Here is a 20,552-nt window from a genome sequence, read left to right on the forward strand (position 1 = left end):
AGCTCATGGCGAGTGCCATAGCGCTACTTCTGGTTTTCTAGTGGTTTATTAAAGAGTCTCACGGACTTTCCTGCCTGGGCTGTCTTTGAACCACAATCCTCAGATCTCAGCCTCCTGAGTAGCTAGGATGACAGGTGTGAGCTGCTGGTGCCCGGCTTGGCTGAAACTTTCTTGTGGACTGGTACCAAACTACTGCAGTGTGAAAGTTTGTACCAGCTGTCTTGCAATATTCACAACACAGCCATCACTGGCACGTTTGGTTTCCAGTAGTTATGACACTGACATTTTATTTGGATTAATACTTCTCATTGATTTAAAGAGAACTGTGTAGAGCAAGTATGTGTGGTATTAAAGCTAATTTCTAACTTAATTCCAGTACCTTTTTGACTAATAGAACTAGTATGTATCTATACCTATTTTCAATCATACAGATTTTGCTGTTGTATGTTCCCTGAAACAGGCTAAACCTGTTGATTGAGTACATCTGTTTCAGGAAATGTGTGAATTTATACTTCTAGTTTCACATCAGGGTGCACATTCATTGTTAATACATTTTATTTCCAGGCCATTTTTCAATTCAAGTACCTAATATCTTTGGATCATCAAGATACAAAGATAAGCCAGGCGCTGGTGGCTCACGCCTGTAATCCTAGCTACTCAGGAGGCTGAGATCTGAGGATCGCGGTTCAAAGCCAGCCCGGGCAGGAGAAACTGTGAGACTCCTATCTCCAATAAACCACCAGAAATCCGGAAGTGGTGCTGTAGCTCAAGTGGTAGAACGCTCCCCTTGAGCTGAAGAGCTGAGGGACAGCGCCCAGGCCCAGAGTTCAGGCCCCACGACCGACAAAAAAAAAAAAAAAAGATACAAAGATAAATAAGACCTAAGACCTTGCAGGAACCTGGTGTTAGGGTGAAAGTGATAGGTGTTTTGATCCAGGTTGCAAGACTTGATAATACTAGGGAAATAGAAGAAAGATGAGTGTCATGTCTCTTTCTGTGTTGGCACAGCTACCATTGGGCCGGCAGTGTGTGGAGCACTACCGCCTGCTCCACCGCTACTGTGTGTTCTCTCACGATGAGATGATATGCAAGATGGCTTCTAAGGCCGATGTGCTTGATGTTGTTGTGGCCTCCACCGTTCAGAAGGACATGGCCATTATGATTGAGGATGAGAAAGCTTTACGGGAAACTGTCCGGAAATTGGTAAGGCTTCTTGTATGTTATTGGGCTTAACTTGTTGAAGTCGTGAGTGTGCGTGCGTGCGTGCGTGCGTGCGTGCGTGCGTGTGTTTGTTTGTGTATTGGTCCTAGGGCTTGAATTCAGGGCCTGGGCACTGTCCCTAAACTGTTTTCCTGCTCAAGGTCTACTTCTAGCTTTTTTGGGATGCTTAATTGGAGATAAAATTCTCATGGAATTTCCTGCCTTGGGTGGTCTTGAATCTTGGTCCTTGGATCTCAACTTCCTAAGTAGCTATAATTTCATGTATGAGCTACCTGTGCCCAGCTACAAAGTATTTTTTAATCATCACTTCTAGATTAAAGTGAAGAATCCATTCATTATCATTAAAATCCATTCATTATCATGGTTAGAAGAGGAATATAGCCAGGCACTGATGGCTCATGCTTATAATCTTAGCTACTCAGGAGGCTGAGATCTGAGGATCATGGTTCAAAGCCGGCCCAGGCAGGAAAAGTCCATGAGACTCTTATCTCCAATAAACCACCAGAAAACCGAAAATGGTGCTGTGGCTCAAGTGGTAGAGTGCTTGCCTTGAGCTGAAGAGCTGAGGGACAATGCCCAGGCCCAGAGTTAAAGCCCCATGATTGACCAAAAAAAAAAAAAAAGAAGAGGAATATACCAATAATAAAAAAAGAGTTTGTTGTAGTTATGGTTCATACACTGACTTGACCAGCACTGCCATTCTGAAAGTTGGATTTGGGTCCAATTGTGGCTAAAGAGAATAGATAGTAAAAGTTTGCCTTAAAATGAAAAAGATATGTCCTGGAAAAGCCTCTAAAAGCCAATTGAAGTTCATTGGCTTAAGACTTCATTTTCCTTGACAGTCTTTTATTTAGGAAATACTTTCTTATGATTTGTTTCTCCTGTTGCTCAAATTTTCTACCCTATTAAGTAGATAATGATTCTCTTTCAGAGAACTCATGTACAAGAGTTAGGAAACCATTCAATGGATAATTCCTGCATGGTCATTTATCCTACTTACTGTGTACCCCAGGTTGGCTTTGAACTCCCTATGTAGCTCATGGTGGCTGCGTCATCTTGCCTCAGCCTGCCAAAGGCTGAGGTTCTGGGCATGAGCCAGCACATGGGGCATATTTTTATATTTTCCATAGATTTCCCCCTGTGGCTCTCTGAAACCCTGTGTGACATTCATTCTTCATCAGTAGATAGTGCTTATTTATGGCCCAAATATGGACAGGGCCAACCTGGGGTAGGATAAACAGCAAATTTCAATGGTATTCAGTCTTAATTTAAAACATTCCCATATTTAGATCAGAATAGCTGAACCTAATCTCTTTTTGAAAACTATATTTTCTAGTCCCTTGTTTAATAGTTTGTATTCTATACATCGTAAATAATGCATCTATGTTTTTGTAAGGTGCTCTTTTTCTGTGTTAATAGATTGTGAAAAACTCATCTGTTTTGTATGTGTCTTGAGGACTGCTAGATTATACTGTTTTTGAAAGTCTCTAAAGAACACTTTATTCTAGGGAGTAATTGATTCTGAAAGAATGGACTTTGAGCTACTGCCAGATGATGAGCGACAGTGTATAAAATGCAAAACGACTTGCTTCATGTCTGCTATCTCCTGTTCTTGCAAACCTGGCTTACTTGTTTGCTTACATCATGTAAAAGAATTATGTTCCTGTCCTCCTTATAAATATAAACTGAGGTAAGTGCAAAGAATGTTTTCCCCCCTTATCAACAGCACTAAATCCTTACTAAGAGCTCAGAGGTGTCAAGTATAACACATAACTTTTCCAGAGCCAGGTGTGTCAAGAGTTGTTGTCTTTCAGGTACAGATACACTCTGGACGATCTCTACCCCATGATGAATGCATTGAAACTTCGAGCAGAATCTTACAATGAATGGGCCTTGAATGTGAATGAAGCTTTGGAGGCCAAGATCAACAAGAAGAAAAGTATGTGGTCTAGAAAGTTTCTGTCTAAGCAGCAAGTTGGGACTGAGTTTTACATTATAACAGAACAGGTTGTTCTTACAGCCTAGCTTCATTACTGTCCAGCTACTCTGTCAGTGTCTTGAGATCATTGGCAGAGGTTTTATAGCAAAGAGTGTCCATACATCAAAGTGGAAATCTTAATGCAAAAATTTTGCATTAAGGTTTAACAAAAACCTTACTGTTAGAAAACAGAAGAGCCTATACGTATTTCATTTTTAAAAACTGATCTTGTAAAAGGCAAGATGACAGGATAAATGGCATCTTTGAAATGTTGGCTTAACACTTCTTAGTTCTAATCATAGTTAAGGTCCCTGGAACTTGTAGTTACATTTTCCTTTTTGATGGTGCTAGGATTTGAATTCAGGACCTCATGGTTATTCAGCTTCCTTGGTCAGCTGAGTACTCTTATCACTTGAGCCATGTCTCCAACCCTACTTTTTTTACTGGTTATTTTTGGAGATGATATCTTACAGACTTTTCTGGGCTGGTTTCCTTCCAATCTCAGCTTGAGTAGCTAGGATTACAGACCTGGGCCCCAAATACTGGGCACTGTCATACCACTGAAAATCACCACCTAACCAGGTTTTTTCCAGAATGTTTTCTCTTTTCTTTCTGTAGAAGAACAGGTAACTTTCTCTTTGATGTAGGAAAGGGAGCAATATATCATCCTTAACTTGAGTTACTTAACAACTACAGAATGAAATAAAGGAGAACAAATTGGGTCAGGCCACAATAACAATCTCTGCCTACTTTGCTTTCACATATTGGTGGTGTGCCTGTGTGTGTGTATTTTAACTCATCAAATCTTAAAATTTCCATATTGAATACCAACTCTAGACACATAAGAATTTCTTGCCCAGACACTTCTCCAAAACAACAACAACAACAACAAAAAGCAAAACAGCAACCAGGTGAACAAATTTATTGAAGGCCTGAAATGTGCTATAATTTTTAATTACATTTATGGATCAAGGCTGACATGCATACTCCCCCTCTCTGTTCCATAACAGTAATAATAGAAAGGATGATGGCCAATAGAAAGGATGATGGCCAGAAAGGTGACTTTTTTCCTTTCTTGTTAGGCCTGGTCAGCTTTAAGGCTTTAATTGAAGAGTCAGAAATGAAGAAATTTCCAGACAACGACCTATTGCGTCACCTTCGCTTAGTTACACAGGATGCAGAGAAGTGTGCGTCTGTTGCCCAGCAGTTGCTTAATGGCAAAAGGCAAACGAGGTGGGTGCTGTGACTCCCTTGTGTTTGGCTCTGTGGCTGTTAAACCTGTTGTGACTGGCTTTAGAGAATTCCCACCTGTGGTGTGGGAATCTGTGGGTGATGAACATACATGTCCTCATTCAGCTTCCTTGGCCATTGTCTTTGTAGATACCGATCTGGTGGAGGAAAATCCCCCAATCAGCTGACAGTGAATGAACTCCGACAGTTTGTGACTCAGTTGTATGCTCTTCCGTGTGTTCTCAGTCAGACACCGTTGCTAAAGGTGAGCAGAAGGGTGTGTGGAATCCCTTTACTTTGTAAATCAACTTGGTTGACATTACTTAGTGGTCTTCAGTAGATAGTTTGTGTATTTGTTTGCAAAGTATTTTACATAACATTGAATGTGTGGAAAAAATAAGCTGACAAAGTTGGAAATTTTCCTATGAAAGCAATTAGCTCGTACTTGCAGTTGCTGTCCAATGTATGGTTGTTTTTATCAGATGACATCAAGTCTTGCCTCAACCATATGATGTGTAAAATCAAGTGGATGGTTGAGGATTACATGGAATATGAAATTAAGATTCTAAGTCTGAAAGAAAGAAGCCTATTATTGATATTACTAAGTTGTCTTTTGGTTTTGCTCCTTTATTTTCTGTTAGGATCTGTTGAACCGTGTAGAAGATTTCCAACAGCATAGTCAGAAGCTCCTCTTGGAGGAAATGCCCAGTGCTGCCGAGCTGCAGGACTTGCTAGACGTCAGCTTTGAGTTTGATGTTGAACTTCCACAGCTTGCTGAGATGCGTGTCCGTCTGGAACAGGCTCGGTGGCTAGAAGAGGTGCAGCAAGCTTGCCTAGACCCCAGCTCCCTTACTTTGGATGATATGAGACGTCTCATAGACCTGGGGGTTGGGCTGGCCCCCTATTCAGCAGTGGAAAAAGCTATGGCCCGGCTGCAAGAGCTGCTTACTGTGTCAGAGCACTGGGACGACAAAGCCAAGAGTCTTCTCAAGGCCAGGTAGAAAAGCTCGCTTGCATTTTTCCCTTGGGGAAGGTTGCATTGGCATTTGGCAAGTGTTCATTTGCTATAATCATGCATTTGGAATAGATAAAAGATCTGAGCTACATGGTCTTGCTTTGGAACTTTGGTAAAGAATATTTTTGTCAGTGGCTTAAACCTAGCTACTCAGGAACCTGAGATCTGAGGATCCCACTTAGAAGCCAACCTGAGCAGAAAAGTCCATGAGACTCTTATTTCCAGTAGACCACCAAAAACTCAGAAGTAGAGCTGAAGATCAAGTGGTAGATCACTAGTTTTTAGCAAAAAAGCTCAGGGATAGCTCCCAGACCCCCAAGTTAAAGCCCCAGGGCACCCTGCTTCCCCTCCCTCCAAATATATTCGTTTTCTTTTTCTTGTCTTACTAATTATAAGAGGAATTAAGTAGACATGGTTTTTCTGGAGATGAGATATGAAATGAGAGATTACAAACGGGTGCATCTTTTTAAACCTTCCTCTTAGACAAATACCAGTGGCTCATGCCTATAACCCTAGCTACAGAGGAGATCTGAGGATTGATTAAAACCAGCCGGGGCAAGAAAGTTTGTGAAACATTAATCTCCAATTAACCACAGAAAACCAGAACTGGTGCTGTGGCTCAAAGTAGTAGAGCACTGGCCTGAGCAAAAAAGCTCAGAGACAGTCCCAGGTCCTGAGTTCAAGCCCCATGACTGACCAAAAAAATAAAGACACCTTAAGATCCAATGAATCTTAAAGAGAAATAGTTGAACTTACATGCATTATTCTGTAAAATGGAGACCAGGCAGATTTTCAGTGGAGAATAATCCATACATTTGTACTGTTGCTTAGGAAATCAGTAGATTATATTTGAGAAATGAATAGGACATAGGCTGGCCATTTGAGGTAGAGTCTCTCCCTAATTTACTTACTCTGAGAGTAATGTATTTATTATTATTTTTTATTTTTTTTATTGGGCGTGGGGCTTGAACTCTGGGCTTGGGTGCTGTCCCTCAGCTCTTCAGCTCAAGGTGAGTGCCCTATACCGCTTGAGCCACAGCACCACTTCCATTTTTCTAGTGGTTTATTAGAGATAAGAGTCTCAAAGACTTTCCTGCCAGGGCTGTCTTTGAACTCCATCCTCAGATCTCAGCCTCCTGAGTAGCTAGGATTACAGGCGTGAGCTACTGGTGCCCTGCTGTATTTATTAATTTTTGTGCTGGTACTGGGGCTTGAACTCAGGGCCCTCCCACTTGAGAGTTTATTTAGTAAAGAGAAAATAAAGACTACTCAGGAGAGTGAGCAGTTTGAACCCAGTGGGACCCAGAAACTGTTCACTGATTATCCACTGCATGGTCAGGGACTGTTGTGTATTGTCTGCCTCTCCCCACCTTTTCCTCCCTCCCTCTTGGCAGTTTGTGAGATGGTGATTGGTTTGTTTCAAACAAGCCAGATCATCCCCTGGGTAGTGGCTACCAGATTGGGATGGAGGGGGCAAACTGGCCTGGACCAGTTGTCCGATGTTTTCCTTCATTTCCTCCCTTTGAAGTTTCCCTGACTGCTGTCGGGAGTGTTCAGCTCTGTTCTGGCTACTTCCTGCTGAATGGGGGTGACAAAGGGGTCCCTGACAGCTGCCGGAAGAGACTTGGAACCCAGGGACTTTAAAGCAGCTGTAGTGATGCCAGTACTTAGTGTTAGTTTTTATATCTTACTATATTTTTATTGTATATGTTTTATCATATTCTATTTTATTTTTCATATCTTTTTTGTAGTTTGACCTAATTTAGGTGAGAGAGCACAAACTTAGTGATTTAAACACATAAGGACTCAGGCTTTAGCTGTGTTTTCGTTCAAGTTTGAGCCTCATGAGTTTTGCTGGTTAATTGGGGATGAGTTTCACAGATTTGTCAGTGAAACTCTCAGATCTAGCCTCTTCAGTAGCTAGGATTATAGATGTGGGCCACAGCACCTGGCTGTGACCAGATCTTATTGATCTGGTTGGCAACATACATCATAAAATTTAATTCTAGTTTATTCATTTTGTTTGTTTGTTTTTGGTTGGTTGTGGGGCTTGAAGTCTAGGCCTGGGCACTGTCTCTGAACTCTTCATTCAGCTCAAGGCTAGCACTCTACCACTTGAGCCGCACCACTTCCAGCCTTTTCTGCTTATGTGGTGCTGAAGAATCAAACCCAGGGCCTCATGTATGAGAGGCAAGCACTCTACCACTGAGCCACCTTCCCAGCCCCTGTCATTCATTTGTAATCCTAAAATAATGGTCATTGAACAAAGAGGGTAGAAAAATTCTGATTCTGTGCTTTGAGCATGTTAACATGGAAGAAATAGTTACCTTTTAGTTTGTGTAATACCATGATAAAGTCAGGCACAAGTAGAACTTAAATTTCCTTGAATCACTTTTTTTTTTTTTTTTTTGCTCTTAAATCTCAGCCATGTAATTACTTAATTTCCTATGTAAAAAGGCTCACTTGCTATATGAATTTATTTTTTGTTTTTTTATTTTTGGTCAGTCGTGGGGCTTGAACTTGGGGCCTGGGCACTGACCCTGAGCTCTTTTACTCAAGGCTAGATAGAGCTCTACCACTTTGAGCCTCATCTCTACTTGGAGTTTTCTGGTGAATTGGAGTCTCATGGACTTCCTGCCCAGGCTGGCTTTGAACCACAATTCTCAGATTTTAGCCTCCCGAGAGTAGCTAGGATTGCAGGGGTGAGCCACTAGACCTGCCTCATCATAAGTTTATTTCTTTGTCTAATCATTGAGAAAATGAGCTGTCAAATGCTGAAAAGCTTTGTGTTTGGTTTCCTTAGACCCCGGCACTCATTGAGCAGCCTTGCCACAGCAGTAAAGGAGATTGAGGAGATCCCTGCCTACCTCCCCAATGGGGCAGTCCTGAAGGATTCAGTGCAGAGAGCCCGGGACTGGCTGCAGGATGCAGAGGCACTGCAGGTTGGTTTTAAAGATGCTGGGTGTGTGCCCTGGGTGTGTGCGTCAGGCTTTGGAAAGCTGTAAGGGTGTTAGGGCGGTTCTCTCTCTTCTCACCACACACATCTAGTGTTTTTGGAGTTGTGAATTCTTTTCAGCCTTTTGGAGGCATTTGGAAGCTATATTCTGATGAGTTGCCCAGATATTTAAAAGCATAGATCATTGAACCCTCCTTTCAGGGGGGATGGGGATTTCTTCTTGCTTGCACATTGAAGGAAAATAGCCAAAACTGAAGTTGTGAGAGAAGATATACTTTTGTTGTTGTTGGTCATAGGGCTTGAACTCTGGGCCTGAATGCTGCCCCTCAGCTCTTCAGCTCAAGGCTAGCACTCTACCACTTGAGACACAGCTCCACATCCAGCTTTTTGCTAGTTAGAGATAAAAGTCTCAACAGACTTTTCTGCCCGGGCTGGCTTTGAACCATGATCCTCAGATCTCAGCCTCCTGAGTAGCTAGGATTATAGGCGTGAGCCACTATAAGATAAACTTTTTATTTTTTATTTTATGTTATTTTATTTTTTTTGGGTTTTTTTTTTGGGGGGGTTTTTTTTTTTTTGGGTCCGGTCGTGGGGCCTGAACTCTGGGCCTGGGCACTGTCCATCAGCTCTTCAGCTCAAGGCTAGTGCTCTACCACTTGAGCCACAGCACCACTTCCGGCTTTTTTCTCTTTGCTTATGTGGTGCTGAGGAATTGAACCCAGGGCCTCAGGCATGCAAGGCAAGCACTCTACCACTGAGCCACCTTCCCAGCCCCCAAGATAAACTTTTTAAAACTCTGTTATTTGTTTTTTGTTGATAGATCAAATTGGAGGGTCAATCAAGAGTAGTAGGCACAGTAACTCTGTGTATGATAATATGGCTAAACTAGGCCTTGTAGCAGGCCCAGACTTTTCATTAAGTATGTTTTTTGTTGATAGATCAAGTTGGAGGGTCAATCAAGAGTAGTAGGCACAGTAACTCTGTGTATGATAATATGGCTAAACTAGGCCTTGTAGCAGGCCCAGACTTTTCATTAAGTAGTAACTTAAAAGTGACCTCCCAACTGTTCAGAAAAGGAAGCTTAGCAAATTTTACAGTAATATTGAGTGTGCTTTGTCATGCAATATTTGTGACATTTTGTCTGATGTTATACTAAGTGACTTGCATGTAAGTTTAAAAAGAGAATTAAATTCACTTGTAGCATTATTTAGGTACAGATACTGGGGCTTGACTCAGGGCTGGTACATTGTCCTTTTCACTCAAGACTGACACCATTTGAGTCATGGTTCTAGTTCTGGCTTTTTGTTTGATGGTTAATTGGAGATAAAAGTTTCACAGACTTTTCTGTCTGGGGCTAGCTTTGAACCAGGATCCTTAGATCTCAGCCACCTAAGTAAGTAATAGGATGATAGGCCCAAGTCCCCCTTCGAGCCACCCCATGTTGTTTTTCTAATCCACTACATGTTACACCAAATTAGTATATCTCCTTTAAGTTTCTTTTAAACTGTACCCTCTTCTCTTCCTCCTTCTATTGTCTAAAATTGTTATTCTGTGGTATGTATTCTACCTTTTGGAATTGTCTGGTTAGTGTTTCTCATTGGAGTTAGTTTCAAAGCCTATTAGAGTCAATAGTTAAATATGAATTCAGTAGTTAGTAGTGGATTCAGGTTGAATATGTTGGATGAAACAGATCTAGAGTTGGGCAGTATTGTTTACATCAACCCGGAGACGGTTCTGGATGACCTCCTCTCCCCCTTAGTGCTGCTGTTTGTCCACTGTGTTAGAGCAACACTGGGGAATTTTTTCCCCTGTAACATATAGTGCCTTTATTCTCATTTCCATTGGCCTTTATTCTCAAATTCCTGCAGCACAACTAGCAGTAGCATCACCTAGGAAATTTTAAAAGTTGCACATTTATGGACCCATCCCCTGACCTACTGAGTCAGAAAGAACCCGGGAATGGTTTTAAAGCTTTTTGGGTGGCTGGGCCTTCTCAGTTCAGTTTCCTGAATGACTTATACTGTTACTGTATTATTGGTGAATGTGTGGAAGTAGCTCCAGGTATCCTGGAACTTTTGGGCCTCCTGCCTTAGCTTCTTCTGGGTGCTGGCATTATAGACAAGTGAGGTGAGTGGATTTAATGAAGGACCCGTCGTGCCCCCTGTGAGGGCGAGGTTCTCTTGCTGTAAGGGGAACAGTGTTGCAATCTGAATTGGTCCATTGCTCACTGCATTTTTTTTTTCCTAAATGGTTTAATTTTTTCTAATTTACCAGGCTGGAGGACGGGTGCCAGTGTTAGACACACTTGTGGAACTTGTTGCAAGAGGCCGAGCAATCCCAGTACATCTGAATTCTCTGCCAAGGCTGGAATTATTGGTAGCTGAAGTCCACGTTTGGAAAGAATGTGCCGCGAATACATTCTTGACTGAGAATTCTCCATATTCTCTCTTAGAGGTAAGTTTGCCACCCGTTCTTCTTCAAAAACTTAGATCTTCAAGTTTGGAAAAACACGCAGGTCATCTCAGGCAGGTGGCATCTTGCTGAGTCTGTGCTCTGTGAGTTGGTACAGCAACCTTTAAATGTTTTCTGGATGTATTTTAGGATATATGCACTATTGAAAGAGTATATTTTTTCCTATTAGGTGAAGTTGAACTTAGGTGAAATTGATTAATGCTTAGCCTTGTTTCACTATACCTGGCTTTAGCCTGATTGATACATGCTCCCGTCCACCTTTCATAAAATGCTTTAGCCGTACCTTTTATGGGGTGGAAGGGGTGGTACTGGGGTTTGAAGTCGTCAGGCCTTGTATACTTGCCCTGAGCTACAGTTTCAGCCCTTTTTGCTTTAGGTTTTCCAAGTATTGTTTAACATTGCTGTCTCACTACCTTCAGACTATCATCCTTCTACCTGCACCTCCTACATTGCAGGGATTACAGACATGGACTACTAAGCTCAACTCTGGCTGCATTTTTTTGTATTTTCTATAAATGAAGGTAGTTCTTAAGCATTTTTATCACTGAGAACAGGCAGGCCTGCCTGCTTGCTTGCTTTCCATTCTTCCTCTTTTCCTTCTTCCCTCCTTCCTAGTCTTGCAGCCTCAGGGCTACAAGTTTCAGAGAAAAAGTTGTTCAGGTACATACACCTGTCATGCCCTTGGGCTTTTGTGTTGTTTTATGTGAAATTGACTTTACTAATGGTTGTACTTTGCCCTACATTAGGTGCTGTGTCCTCGTTGTGATATTGGCCTTTTGGGATTGAAAAGAAAGCAGAGAAAGTTAAAAGAGCCCTTGCCAAATGGGAAGAAGAAAAGCACCAAATTAGAGAGTCTGAGTGACCTGGAGAGAGCTTTAATGGAAAGCAAAGAGACTGCTTCAGCTGTGCGTAGTAGGAACTTTTTCTTCTCACTTCTCTTTTGTTGGGGAAGAATTTCAAATCCTTTGGCTTTATTAGGAATATTGGAAAGGAAAATAGGATGATTTTTAAAAGTGTAATCGATTTAAATGAGAGATGCCAGGACTAGTGGGGTAGAGCTCAGTGGTAGAACACTTGCACTGCGTTCCCAAGGCCCTGGGTTCAGTCTCCAGCAACGAGAAATTGAAATGAATGAATGATGATATACCCTTAGTACTGGATGTGGTGGCACACACCTCTGATCCCAGCGCTTGGAGTTTCAGCGGGAGGTTAGATTGTGAGACCTTGAATAGATGTGGGAGTGGATTCTTGTGAGTGGTAACACAATTGGTTGAATGCACCATGTTCAAGAATTGAGGCCTTATTGATCAAGCACAGTGTCAGGGAAGATAAAAACAGCAATAGTTGTGTGATTTTCTTTGGTTTTGACGTGAGGTTTTGAATGTTTCTAATGACACAGCATTGCCTGTTGTAGAGTAAGAATACAGTCTGTGGTACATAATGACAGGATGAAGCTAGGACATGTATCCCTGAGTGTTGTGTCACCATACGAGCATCGTGGAATGCACTTGCACAGCCGGCCTGGACACAGTGTAGTAGATGGTGGTGGTTGTATGCCTGGTCCACGTGCCTGTAGATAGAACTAAGGTGAATGGTTTCATTCTTAGGCTGGGATACCTTTTCCCCATGTGTTCTTTTGCCATTGCCTGCCCTCTTGTGATGACATGGATTCACTTTCATTCATACATGTACTCATAACTTTATCTTGTACCTTTTGGAGTACACTTGTATATCTCTAACAGAAATGTACACCACTCTGGGATTTTAGATTTTTAATTTTTTTTTTTTTTTTTGTGCCCATCCTGGGGCTTGAACTCAGAGCCTGCATGCTGCTCCTGAGCTTTTGTGCTCAAGACTAACTCTCTGTCACTTGAGTCACAGCTCCACGGCTGGCTTTTTGGTGGCTAATTGGAGGTAAGAGCCTCATAGATTTTCCTGTCCCAGCTGGCTTTGAACTGAGATCCTCAGATCTCAGCCTCCTGTGTAGCTAGGATTACAGGTGTGAGCTACCAGTACCTGGGATTTTTAATGTAGCTACTATGATTCATTTTTAAAAGATGAATTGAGAGTTATAGTTCCTCTCCCTTAAAATACACATATATGTCTGTCTGAAACCTTGCCATATGGTACTTTTCAAAGTTTCTAATCAGTGCCTACTTAGTATATGGGTATTTGGTTTAAGAACTTGATTTTGATTATGGTAGAACCCTCTAAGGTTTATTTTCTATTTCTGAGCTCTGGGAAGAGGTACCTTGTTATCAATAATCCATATATTACTGAAGATTACATTCATCTATTAAAAATAAGTAAATTTTATTTTACTGTACCAAACATTTGTTACTGATTTACTTGTAGATCTTTCAGGTTGTCCCCAAATCCCTTATTTATACATTTTCCTCCCCCAATCCAAAAAACAGATAACGGAGAATTCATTCTGGCCTTCACACAGGGTGAAGTTGGATCTAAAGGTGGCAGATATGATCAAACTGTGGCAAATGAATGTTTTGATCATTTGGAAAAGGAAAATAAGTTCTACAAACCTGTAATGTTTGTTTCTGGAGAGAACAGTTCTGAAAAACGCATCCTCCCGTGGATTTGTTCTCTCTCAGTGGTGTGTCAGGAAGGCTTCATTGTCCAGCTTTCTGTTGGCTGTCCATGGAATTACGCTGAGCATTAAGTTCAGGGTGGAGGGCTGTTTGAGTCTGCCACCTCTTGAGTGCTTTTACTTCATGGCACATAACGAATAAGAAATGTTGGCCTGCTTATTTACTGCATGCCTTGTATGTGTAGTAGGTGCTTAGTCTGCATATGTCATAATTCTGTTTATGTACTGCTTGCAAATGGTGTTTAGAGAAATATGTTCAGTATCACTCCAGATTATGACTATACATGATTCTGTTTATGGGTGTCTGTGGGTGCTTTTAAGTTATTCATTCAGGTTGAGCTCAGTGCTTTCCTGGGACTCGCCTCTCTTCAATAAAAAAGGAATAAATGCTTTACACATGAGTACATTGCGGCTCTGCACTGGAGGGCCACACAGCAGAGGACTTGCCTCTTTGCCTTTGTACTAACAGTCTCATTGTGTGTGTGTGTTTGTGTGTGTGTGTGTGTGTGTGTGTGTGTGTGTGTGTGAAGGGGTGGGGGTGAGAATATATGAGTGTGAATACCTGGTAAAGTGGTTTCATAACCATCCATCTCACTACCTGTGGTGTGGAAAAGAAGGCCTGTAGAGGTGCAGAGCACCTGGAGAAGCGGGCTACATGTGTAGTGCCTACTCTAGGAGACTTTCTATCTGAAGTACTTTCTACACGAATGCAGACACTAGTGGAACTGAAAACAAGTGGAGGGGCAAAAGCAAAGAACCAAATGCCTGCAAATTTCCTAGCTAGGAGATGGCTGCGTGCAATGCCGTGCTGTAGGCTGAGCAGGCCCTCTCACGGTTACTGTGCCAGACCCAGCGAGTTCTGCTGGCCTCACGGTGCAGGCACGCGAGGTTGTCAGCCCTGGTGTGTGCATGTGGCGATCCAGCCATGGTTAGTGTGAGCTGGAGCCAGCTGAGCCCCTACTCTGAAGCTGGCATGGAGTTTGGGGGCGGCTGAGATGTCTGTGGCACGTTGTTGACAAGTCACCTCCCTTCCAGATGGCAGCGCTCGGGGAGGCTCGCCTGAAGGAAATGGAGGCTCTGCAGTCGCTCAGGCTTGCCAACGAAGGGAAGCTGCTCTCGCCTGCCCAAGACGTGGAGGTGAAAGTGTGTCTGTGTCAGAAGGCCCCGGCCACTCCGATGATCCAGTGTGAACTCTGCCGAGATGCTTTCCACACAAGTTGTGTGGCGGCGCCCAGCACCCTGCAAAGCCCCCGCATCTGGCTTTGTCCCCATTGTCGGCGGTCGGAGAAGCCCCCATTAGAGAAAATCCTGCCCCTGCTGGCCTCCCTGCAGCGCATCCGAGTCCGCCTCCCCGAGGGAGATGCACTTCGGTACATGATCGAAAGAACCGTGAACTGGCAGCGCAGAGCCCAGCAGCTGCTTTCGTCAGGGAATCTCAGATTTGTGCCGGACCGTGTGGGCTCAGGACTGTTGTACAGCAGATGGCAGGCCTCCGCAGGACAGGGATCAGAGACCAACAAGGTGAGCCTGGACTTCGCGGGTCCTTGGCGCCTGCCCAGCTCTGAGCCCGTAGCTGTCTGGTGTGGCTCTTCCCTTGGTGGTACAGCTGCCATCACCATCGCCTGTCTCTCTTCCCACCTGCAGGCCGTGCAGGGCCGTCGTGGCCGATGGCTTCCTTTGCTCTTGGGTTCTGTCGCTATGGAGTGCATGCTCGCCATCTGATATGGACAAGTCACTTCCTTGTTTATATTTGTGTTAACCTATAGATGTATTTTCTTTTTTTTTTTGGTCAGTTGTGAGGCTTGAACTCAGCCTGGGTGCTGTCCCTCAGCTCTTCAGCTCAAGGCTAGCGCTCTACCACTTGGGCCACCGTGCCACTTCTGGTTTTCTAGTGGTTTATTGGAGATAAGAATCTCACGGACTTTCCTACCTGGGCTGGCTTTGAATTGTGATCCTCAGCTCTCACCTCCTGAGTAGCTAGGATGACAGGTGTGGGCCACCAGTGCCTGGCTATATTTTCAAGTTCCACTTGTCTGAACTTCTTTTTCCCTTTCTTGCCCTCACGTAAGTCACTAGAGGGACACAGCTTCCTGCCTTCAGTGTTCTTAGCCTTTGAAGATTAATCTTTGGGAGGGTTGGAGTCCTGTGTTTCTTCAGAGCAAAAGGTTTGGGTTTCTGTGGTTCTTCTCCTGGGACAGTGGGCAGTTTCTGTTTTTTTTTATCCATGACTGTAGGGAAAGAATGTGAAAAGCACAATGAGGACAGTATATTCAGTCTTTTTAGGTTGATATTCAGTTGTTTGTTTTCCAGTCCTGGGGTTTGAACTCAGGACCTGGGCATTGCCCCTGAGCTTTTCTGCTCAGGGCTAGCACTCTACCACAGCTCTGCTTCTAGCATTTTTTTTTTTTTTTTGATAGCTAATTAGAGGTCAGAGTCTCATGGACTTTCCTACCCTGGCTGGCTTCAAACTGCATTTCTCAGATCTAAGCCTCCTGAGTAGCTAGGATTGTGGTGTGAGCCACTGGGACCCAGCTGATTAATCAGTTTTAGTTTTTAATAAGCTGGGCATACACATATCTATAATCCCAGCTACAAGGGAGGCATTGGTCACTTGAGCCTAGGCTGGTCATCTCAAAAGAAAAGACAACTCCTCAAAATTTTAGGCTGGAGATTTACTCCAGTGGGAAGCACTTGCCTAGCATGTGTTCTGCCCTTTGTTCAAAACAGCACTATCTAGAAGAGGAGAAGGAGAGGAATTAGGCACAGCTCTAAAGGACCGAACAGTGGCCTCTGTCATATTTCTTGCCAGGCTTCTGGAAATAAAATGCTTTGCTGTGATACATAACAGATGATCGATTAACTATTTGCTGCATCGATGAGTTGTGGCTGTTTGGGCAGCCCACAGCAAGTCTTATTGTCTTTGCCCAGGGTATTAGCCTTTATGAGTAAAGGGAAAGGATACAATTGTTAACTGATCGAGAGTCAGAGAAGTGTTCCTCTGATTCCTTTAATAAAACACTAAGAAAATGGGAGGAGTTGTTTGTATGATTTCTTTTTTCTTAAAGATTTTTTTATTTAAGTAGGTGTACAAAGAAGTTCCCATTCTACAAAACAGTTTATTCTAGCTTCTTGTTTGGTTTACTCAAAAGGGTACTGCCTAGGTTCTCATTATAACCTCTAATAAGGATAAAAAGGTTATGATCTGTTAGTACACAAAGAAAAAATGGCTTATTTCCCAGTAGTCTTTGCTTCTCTGAAGTCAATCCAAGTAAAGCTGGGAAGATTAAAAGCCTGGTGTTAATTTGGCCAGTTCTCAGATGCCAGGGGACTTACTTCCATTGGGGATAGCAAGTATTTTTCCTAGTTGCTTGTTACTTTTGGTGGGCTGGTAGGAGCCTGTTCAATCCTTCAAAAAAAAAAAAAAAAAGCTTTGTTAGAAATTTTTTTTTTTTCCCCATTAGGTTTCTCAACCTCCTGGCACAACGTCCTTTTCCTTGCCTGAAGATTGGGACAACAGAACCTCATATTTACACTCTCCCTTCTCCACTGGACAGAGTTGTGTCCCCCTCCACGGTTTGTATTTTATCAATACTGCGGTCTTGCAGGTCCAATAATAATAGGTTGTCTCTGTCATAAATGATCTGGGTACCAAAGTACGTTATCCTTAAATGCAGGACATGGGTCAGTGTGCATTTGCTACACAGGGAAATGATAAGTTCCTATTTGAAGATTGGCAAATGCAAAAGAAAAGAGAAAAACCTTGTCCCTTGTGTTCAGGGATGAAAGGACTCATCTATGACATCTAAGTGTGATACTAAGTCATGGGCTCCCTTGTTTCAATTCTTTCTTCTTTCTTGTTTTTGATGCCAGTCCTGGGTCTTGAACTCAGGGCCTGGGCACAGTCAGTGAGCTTTTTTTTTTTTTTCCCGCTCAAGACTAATATTGTACCACTTGAGCCACAAATCCACGTCTGGCTTGTTGGTGGTTAATTGGAGATGAGAGTATTGGGACTTTTCTGCCTGGGCTGGCTGTGAACCCGAATCTTTGGATCTCAGCCTCCTGAGTAGCTGGGATTACAGGTGTGAATCACTGGTGCCTAGCTTTGTTGTTTCAATTCAATTTTTGAGTGGTGCACACCTATCCTGTCTATGTAGGAAGCATAAATAGGTAGACAGTTGCTAGGCCTGCCTGGACATACACTTGAGACCCTATTTTAAAAATGAAGATAGATAGAAAGGGCCAGGGGCATGGCTTAATTGTGGTAGAGCATCTGCCTAGCCAAGTACCAGGTCCTGAGTTCAACCCCCAGTACTACTAAAAACACACAAAACAAGGCGATAGTCTTGTAGAGGATCTTGGCACGTTTGAAGCCTACCTCCTTTTTTCTTACCAATAAATGACACTCCATGAGTTTTGGCTAAAGCTTCGAGGTGCTTGCTCCTCAGCCATTCCTTTTCAGTGTGGGCCGAGTCATGTGGTCAGAATTCCTGCCCTGAGTGCCAGCTTTGTTCTGTGCATTCAAGTAAAAGTTGTCATGGCAGCAGACACTATCTCCTGCACCCATAATAAGCAGGGAGAAATTCTAGTGGAATGAATACATACCCAGTAAACAGGGGTCTTAGGAATTGTAGTTTGGGGTGTGTGTGTGAGTTGTATTGTGTCTCTAGGTACATTGAATGAACCTAACTTGGACTGCATGCAGTTTAAGAAAGAGCAAGTGGAAGTAGGGGAGGGGGCATTCCTTCTGTGTGTGCCCCGGCATTTCCCACACTGATGTGCTTGTGTGAAGCACGCTTTGCGGTCATCACTTTGATGGGTCTGGTCTTCCACAGGCATCAGTCCAGAAGTGAATGAGCTGTTGATGGAAGCCCAGCTGCTCCAGGTATCCCTTCCTGAAATTCAGGAACTTTACCAGACTTTACTTGCAAAGCCAAGCCCTGCTCAGCAAGCTGACCACAGCTCACCTGTTAGACCCAGCAATGAGAAGGTGAGTGAGGGGAGGCGGAGCCTGTGGCTGGGCCATGTGGTGTTTCTCCATCCCAGTGGTTTGGTGTAGAAGATGGCTTGGTGTCCTTGATCCAGGAAAGATGCAAACTGGATATCACTTCAGCAGGATTCATTCACAGCCTGGATTTGAGTTCTAAGTTACGTGAATTTTTATTTGCTTTTTAGTTAGTCAGGTAACCTCATTCCCATGGAATAGTATTGAGATGTAAGATTAGATGTAAGATTATTAAGAGAAATACTGCATAGGTGAAAATGTAATAGCTGGGTGCTTGCTGGTGGCTCATGCCTATGGTTCTAACACTTGGAAGGCTCAGAGCAGAAGGATTGAACTTTGAGGCCAGCCCAGGTAGAAGAGTTGGTGAGATCATATCTCAGAAATAACCAGCAGAAACAGGGCTGGGTTGGAGGTGTGGCTCAATTAACAACGCCATTTTAAAACTAATTAAAAGCAGCCCTAAATTAAAACCTTCATATACCAAAAAGAAAGAAAAGAAAATGTAACTTTAGGGGCTGGGAAGGTGGCTCAGTGGTAGAGTGCTTGCCTTGCATGCCTGAGGCCCTGGGTTCGATTCCTCAGCACCACATAAGCAAAAAGAAGAAAGCCAGAAGTGGTGCTGTGGCTCAAGTAGTAGAGCGCTAGCCTTGAGCTGAAGAGCTGAGGGACAGCGCCCAGGCCCAGAGTTCAGGCCCCACGACCGGACCAAAAAAAAAGTAACTTTATCCGGAAGGACCTTCAATTGTTTTTAAAAAATGTCAAAAATCAAACATATTCTATATAGAGCAAATAAATGCATGTTATTCTTCTAAACCTAAGAAGAGGACAGCCAGTGGGAGTGAAGGTTGAGAATGCCTGTCTTGAAGCTGACCTTATTGATAAGTGCTTGTGTAAAGTCCTTAGCACAGCTAAGGGTACTGGACCCGCCTCACTTTAGTGATCCTACCCACCCATCCCCTTGAATGGCTGTGAGAATATAGAATAGGATAGAAAGTCTAGGAAGGATGAAGCCATGTCAGAGGAGATGCTCATGAAAGGCAATGCAGCATTTACAATGTTTTCCATTGCAATTCCAAATGGTGTCGTGCAGGAGATGACTGTAACTGTTGAGCAGCATGCTTTCTCCTATCGAGCTGTGTCTATATGTACATAAGGAGCACCATTGTGTATCTCCTCAGGACCCTGTAGGTCACAGAGGGACATAAACACTTAAGGTAGAAACTGTGCATTTAGGGGCTAGGAAGGTGGCTCAGTGGTAGAGCACTGGCCTAGCATGCATGGAAGCCCTGAGTTCCATTCCTCAGTACCACATAAAAACAGAAAAAGCCAGATGTGATGCTGTGGTTCAAGTAGTAGAGGGCTAGTCTTGAGCAATAGAAACTGAAGGACAGTGCCCAGGCTCTGAGTTCAAGCCCCAGGACTGGCAAAAAAAAAGAAAGAAAGAAAGAGAAGCTGTGCATTTACTCATGGATTTGGTGAGAAGATCTGTGAGCATGTTTCACGCTCTGGCAGGTGAATCTCAAGAGAGTAAACTTAGCAGTAGGACCTGGGCGCAGGTGCGTTGGCGCTGTGGGCCATTTCTCATTCTCTTTAGGGTTGCCAGTGTAGCAGGAGGCAAAGTAGGCTGCAGTGGAGTTTGTTCGTCTTCTCCCCCCAGAACGACTGCTGCCGAGGGAAACGTGAGGGAACTGCCAGTCTCGAGAGAAAACTGAAGAGACGCCTGGAAAGAGAAGATCTCTCCAGTGAGCCCTGGGAGCGAGTGAAAAAAACGCGGACCCCCAAAAAGAAGAAAATCAAACTGAGCCACCCCAAGGACATGAACAATTTCAAATTAGAGAGAGAGCGTAGCTATGAATTAGTCCGTTCTACTGAAACTCATTCCCTGGCCTCAGACACATCCTATTCTGAGCAGGAGGACTCTGAGGACGAAGATGCCATCTGCCCCGCGGTGAGCTGCCTGCAGCCAGAAGGAGACGAGGTCAGTGAGGTTTGGGCCGTAGAGGACATGCTTCCCCTTAACTGACTCCCTGTAAGCTAGACCTCGCCTCACTGGGTCTTTCTCTCCTGCTTGTC

The 20,552-nt window shown here is 43.5% G+C and overlaps 1 protein-coding gene across 1 annotated transcript in view; it reads left to right on the forward strand.

Annotated features, from left to right (window-relative positions):
* The window catches only part of Kdm5b (lysine demethylase 5B), a 71,842-nt gene that overhangs the window by 49,919 nt on the left and 1,371 nt on the right, over window positions 1-20,552 (forward strand). The window contains exons 14-26 of the mRNA XM_042681794.1: window positions 1,009-1,203; window positions 2,730-2,911; window positions 3,036-3,160; window positions 4,282-4,432; window positions 4,580-4,694; window positions 5,071-5,426; window positions 8,248-8,386; window positions 10,675-10,854; window positions 11,619-11,777; window positions 14,513-14,998; window positions 16,939-17,050; window positions 18,310-18,464; window positions 20,137-20,457. Of these exons, the coding sequence (XP_042537728.1) occupies window positions 1,009-1,203; window positions 2,730-2,911; window positions 3,036-3,160; window positions 4,282-4,432; window positions 4,580-4,694; window positions 5,071-5,426; window positions 8,248-8,386; window positions 10,675-10,854; window positions 11,619-11,777; window positions 14,513-14,998; window positions 16,939-17,050; window positions 18,310-18,464; window positions 20,137-20,457 (2,676 nt within the window). The remainder of the gene's footprint in view (window positions 1-1,008; window positions 1,204-2,729; window positions 2,912-3,035; window positions 3,161-4,281; window positions 4,433-4,579; window positions 4,695-5,070; window positions 5,427-8,247; window positions 8,387-10,674; window positions 10,855-11,618; window positions 11,778-14,512; window positions 14,999-16,938; window positions 17,051-18,309; window positions 18,465-20,136; window positions 20,458-20,552) is intronic.

The sequence above is a fragment of the Dipodomys spectabilis genome, unplaced genomic scaffold (genome assembly GCF_019054845.1).
Source record: "Dipodomys spectabilis isolate Male_0828 unplaced genomic scaffold, ASM1905484v1 ptg000069l, whole genome shotgun sequence".
Lineage (NCBI taxonomy): Eukaryota > Metazoa > Chordata > Mammalia > Rodentia > Heteromyidae > Dipodomys > Dipodomys spectabilis.